At 39.1% G+C, this 5,737-nt stretch overlaps 1 protein-coding gene across 1 annotated transcript in view; it reads left to right on the top strand.

Annotated features, from left to right (window-relative positions):
- The first annotated feature begins 358 nt into the window (after positions 1-358).
- Evi5 (ecotropic viral integration site 5) overlaps positions 359-5,737 on the top strand; it is a 216,369-nt gene continuing 210,990 nt past the window's right edge. The window contains exon 1 of the mRNA XM_010644910.2: positions 359-413. Within this exon, the coding sequence (XP_010643212.1) occupies positions 363-413 (51 nt within the window). The 5' untranslated portion in view covers positions 359-362. The remainder of the gene's footprint in view (positions 414-5,737) is intronic.

The raw sequence follows: 5,737 nt of genomic DNA, 5'->3' as shown, positions 1-5,737 counted from the left end.
ATTATGGAAGCTTCTAGCCAATGCCTCAGAATCAACATCTCAAATGCAGTAATAATGACAAGGTCATCTGGAGACAAATCAAGTCATGAAATAAAGGAAGGAATGGAGAAAGAAAGGAAGGAACAGAAGAAGGGAAAGAAAGAAGAAAGAAAACCAAAACAAACATTCATAGTACCTCAAAAAGTATTCCTACTCCTCCACATTTCCAGCTTTTCTTAAACGTCCAACCTAACAAATGTAAAGGATGGAACTGAAAGGGTGTTAAATGGGTGGATCCCTGTGGCAATGTCTTGTAAACACTCCCTATGAGTCAGCTATAAATTCAATTCAAATCCCCAGTCTCTTTGTTTTCTCTGCTTATCATGGTTACCACCAAAATGACTGCTGCCTTTGGAAACCCTAAAGGGAAACAGGTAAAGGTCTAAAATGATGTTTGATTTTATATTGAAGCTTATACAAATCTAAATACTGCAATAGGAAATATTTTGTAATTGAATTAGGATGCATATACCTTGCTCAGTCTTTAAAACACAGCAACAGCTTGTGAACATTTCTTCAATTTTATTTCAAGTATGTTACTCATTGTATTTTGGCCATTTTAATGAGAAGAATTTATGGAGCATGAGGCTTAATTTCTCACCTACAAGAAAGGTATTTTAATAATTGGCTTTTTATAATACAACACAATTTCTCTCCTGGCTGTAATTGGCTTCTGGTTATCCTTTTTTGTTTGTTTGTTTGTTTAATGTATATTCACAGAGAAGGCCTCGATTGCCTATATGGGTTTCAAATTTCTCATATGGAGAAAAGATTGCCCAAGGAAAATTACTAGTTATCATAGTATTTATTCACAAATTCTGCTTGGTAGCAATGTTGATGGTTGTGTGGACTTTTGGTGGTGATTTCATCAGGGTTGCTTCCTGATTGTGTTTAGAAGCTCAACACATTAATAAGGCTGGATTGTTTATTATGAAGCAACGCTTTCCTAACGTAATTTCATTTTCTTTTTCTCCTCTTTTTGTGGAAGTAGGAGCAGGGTGCTACTTGACCTTAACTAAAGGTCATACCTGGCTTTACTGTAGTTGGCCATTTCATATGAAATGAAAATACATCTTGCAACACATTACTGGGGACTGTTATCCTTAAGTGGCGGATGAAGAAACTGAAATTTATAGAGGTTAAGTTTAGGACTTTCAAATTTGCCTATCTTTTTTTTTTGGTACTGGAAATCGAACTCAGGACGTTGCGCTCATGAGGCAGGCGGCAGAACCACTGAGCTAAATCCCCGGCTGGTGCTTTATGACCCTGGAAATAGGAATTACAATGTAGCTCTAACTTGTTCTATGCTTATATGCCTTGTAAATATGTGATATTTAATTATCACTACAATGCTTAAGGAGATATTATAATTTCTGGTTTATGGATAAGAAGATGGGACTTTAAATATTTTCTTTATTTTTTTTTGGTATGGGGATTGAACTCAGGTCCTTAGGCTTGTGAGGCAGGTGGCGGCACCACTGAGCTAAATCCTCAGCCCTGAGAAGATGGGACTTTAAAGGGGTTAAACCCTTATGGCAAGTACAACTTGCAGTTTCAGATTACAGTCTCACTATTTGCATTACTACAGCAATCACTAGTTTCCAGAAAACTGGATGATTTAAGTGAAATTACTAATTCTAGTTGCACCAAATTTTATCTTGCTTTGAAACGGATATTTCAGAAAGTCAAGAAATGAACTTCTTTTAGGCGGTGGAGTAGAAACTAGCATGCCATTATTGTTCCATTTTGGTGGCACAATTCCAAAAGGTGTTGTTTGGGTTGGTGGTATTAACGTCTAATATCATATATAGAAGTGATGTATAAAATCTAGAGCTGCAAAGCGTGTTATTTACCACAACCATAGCAAATTCAGTCTCTATATGTGCCCAAGTGCCAAGAGATACACCTCTTAACAATTTGTTCTTTCCTAAAGTGGAGGTGTCTTGCAAACAACAGATTAAAGGTAACAGGGTGAGTCTAAAACCATTCTTCTAATCCTAACATGGGGGAGGTCACAGATTTTGTGCATGAGTACCTTTCACATTCATACTGTGAAAAGTTAATAAGCCTAGTGTAGGCTGTCACAGTGAGTCTTCATTTTTCCCAAAGTGAAAACTTTGAACATCTGCAACTCTCCATGGATTTATATTTCTCCCTTTTCTAGAATGGTGCTGCCAATAGAACTTTCTGATGGACTCTGTATCCGCGCTGCCATAGATGATGCCACTAGCCACACGTGCTCTTACTGAGCACTCGAAATGCGTGAGGGAGAAACTGAAACTGTAAATGTAAACACACGTGGCTAGTGGCGCTCAGGTATTACACAGCACAGTCCTAGAATGTAATCGAGTGTCCTTGTTCTCTAAGGAAGCTTTAGTGCTAGTGTGGGTTTGACTTCACTGTGAGTTCCTCTTCTGAATCTGGGGTTGCTTTGGTCTCTGGGACATGCCTCCCTTACTTTGTCTTTTTATGAGCAATGGAGCTCAAGTGGCTGGCTTGAACACATTTCGCAGCTAAAGGCACGGTGTTTTGGGATTTAACACTTGCCACGTTTAGAGGGATTCATCCTAGACAGTGACCCAAATCCATGGGTGTGTGGTACCGGAGCGTAGACAACTTCAACTTGCTAACTGAACTGCTATAAAGAAAACTGCTCTGAGGAAGGGGTTGCTGCCCACTGCACTGTGCTTGGTCTATCTCTTCTCGTGAGATTCTAGAATGTAATTGCAGAGTGGTAGGAGCTGGAGCAGAGGTGGTGTTGTGGATTCACACAGGAAGATTTCACTTACGCAAGTGCTCAAGTACTTGTGAAAGATTAGAATCAGCCTTTTCTCTGATTGGAATTAGCTATTTCAGTGAGACGTTAAAGTCTAAGCTCTTCCACCAAATAAATTGATGCTTAGGTGAGTGAAAGAAAGGAGTAAATCAAGAATAGCGCTGGAGGGTCAGAGCTAAATGATACAAGCTTTTCTCCTGCTCATTTAAAATTATACATTTCATGTACTTAGTGCAGTAGTGCTGAATTGGTATAAATTATACAGATATATTCATATAAATATATTAAAAATATTTGCAATATTGAGGATGAAACCTAGCACATGCTAGGCAAGTCCTCTACATTGACCTACATCCCAAGCCTCAAAATATACATTTAAAATTTTAAATGTAGCCATTTGCATTAATATGGAAGTTTCTAGTTTCCAGAAAATATATACAAATATTTCATATAAATATAAATATAATTTATCAATAAAAGTCAACACCAGGTTTGTTTTTCATCATTTATTCAAGCTACATTGAACAGCTATTATGCAAGGTGTCGGGGATACTGAGCAGTTTAAGATAAATTATGGTTTCCCACTTTCTGTGTATATCTGTATGGCACTGGTGACAGGGTGTTGTGCATGCTAAGCACATCCTGAACTTCCAGCCCCCTTATGATTTTTTTCCCCAACATAATTAGTTTCACCTTCTCTGAAATTTCAAATAAGTGGATTTACACAGAATGTACCCTGGTATCATTTATTTTCTTTTTCTTTTTTGGTACTGGGGAATCGAACTCAGGACCTTGCACTTGTGAGATAGGCGGTGGAACCACTGAGCCAAATCCCTGGCCTGGGTTGTTTTTTTTTTAAAGACAAGGTATCACTATGTAGTTTAGGCTGGCTCTGAACTCATGTATTATGTGCTTGCCTCAAAATCATGGTGATCCTCCTGCCTCAGCCTCCCAAGTTCTGGGATTACAGGCTTGTTTCAAATCTTTTAGGTACGCAATAAAAAGTCTCCTTCATCCCTGAGCCCTAGTCACTCAGTCTTCCTCTCTTGAAGTAACCAATGTTATTAATTTCACATGGGCCTGTCCCATAGCTATCATTATTAATTCAGGGGTTTATACAGACTATTTTGAGAACTTGGTTGTAAGGGGTACCCAAAGAATCTTGTGACAGACAGCCCAGCTCACACATTACAATATCAATTTTAAAATAACTGTTCTCTTTAAACTCCGATTCCAAATGTCAAATCGTGACATTTTACCTTTTGTGGCTTAGGTAACCTTTAAGACACATCTACTTTAAGTTCTAGCTCCTAAGATTTTCATTTATTGAGCAAATATTTATTGAAGAAATACAAAAATATAACTGAATCAAACCAATGTCATGGCCTTATGAAGCTAGTTGTCTACTTGGAGAAACAAAAATTCACCAAAATAGGCATAAAATTAGTTTCATGCAAACTGACTGGAGTAAGGGGCCAACATAGGATCAGCAGGTGCTTCTCAAGAGGTGGAACTAAGGCTGGGGTCAGAAGGATAAGGGCTGGAAAAACTTTCCAGGCAGGGAAGAGAGTGTGAGCAAAACCTCTGTAAGGAGAAAGTTGATAAACAGAAAAGAAGTCAGTGGGGCTGGAGCAAGGAGAGTAGGATGGACGTTGTGTGACTAGTGAGAAGAGACGGGCAAGGTGCCTTACCTTGCAGGGCTTGGTTCTTAGAAGGGGAAGCTGTTGAATTGGCTATGCTGGGAACTGACAGGCTCATGTTGTAAAGTATTTTTAAAAAATCACTCTATTGTGTGAAGATCTAGAGCCTGGAGTGGTGGTCCATGCTTGTGAGGATTACTACGAGTTTGAGGCCGCTCTGGGCTACATACTGGGTTTAAGGCCAGCCTGTACTACAAAGCAAGACCCTGCCTCAAAAAACAAAGCAAAACAAAAATTTAGAGAGGGGTTGGTGGAGGGGGGTATGGACAAGTTAACGTTAGGCCTGTGGTCCTACCCCACCTTTCAGATAAAAATATCTTAGACAAGAATGGTGATGGAGATGGAAAAGCACAGATTTGTGGAAAAATTGACAGGTAAAAATCAACGGAATTTGCTGATAGATTGACTATAGAAAGGAGAAGTAGGTTATCAGAATGTGTTTTCTCATGCAAGATGGATTAAATTGCAATGATACTGTTCACTGAAGTTGACTTTAAATAATGGCATGACCTAAAGTTATGTAAAAATTTGCTTCAAATTAGCTTTCAAATTTTCTTTTTTTTTTGGTAGGGGAATCAAACTTGGGACCTAACGCTTGTGAGGCAGGCAGCAGAACCACTGAGCTAAATCCCCGGCCCAAATTTTCATTTTTTTTATGTGGGTGGAGGACATGGTTTTACTTCCTATTTTTTGTTATTTCCTAATCTTGCCGAGGAAATCGTTTTTCTGAAATCCTTTCCACAGTGGAACCCCTTCTGGATAGTGTCTTGTAAATTTAAATTAAATAATCAGGTGTATCACATTTAACAGAGACAAATAATTTGGAGTTTTGTATGTATATGCGTGCTAGGCTAATGACTATTATTTTGTCGCTTCTAAATATATAAAGTAATTTATATTGCCTTCATTTTTTTTTTTGCCTGCTTTTCCAGGATAGACAAAAATTAATAGTTGGTTTCTCTCGCGAACTAAGTTCTTTCCTTCTAAGAATTCCTGCGTTGAGGTTGGACGGCTGCCCTGCTGGACCCCACAAGACAGTCGCTCCAGTTCTACCCACTGCTGGACCCTGCGTTAACCCAGTGTCCAGACGACTGATGAAAGTGCTTTCCAGTCGCAAGTATCATTTACGCATTGATCAATGTTTTTGAGAGTGACCGGAGGCACTCTCGGGGTACCCGGGGCGGCCTTCCGAAGCCTGCGCATCTGCACCGTGCACCGCTGG

This window comes from Fukomys damarensis, unplaced genomic scaffold, assembly GCF_012274545.1.
Source record: "Fukomys damarensis isolate Sample0158 unplaced genomic scaffold, DMR_v1.0_HiC HiC_scaffold_33, whole genome shotgun sequence".
In the NCBI taxonomy this organism is placed as follows: Eukaryota; Metazoa; Chordata; class Mammalia; order Rodentia; family Bathyergidae; genus Fukomys; species Fukomys damarensis.
This window is presented reverse-complemented; position numbering and strand designations above follow the sequence as displayed.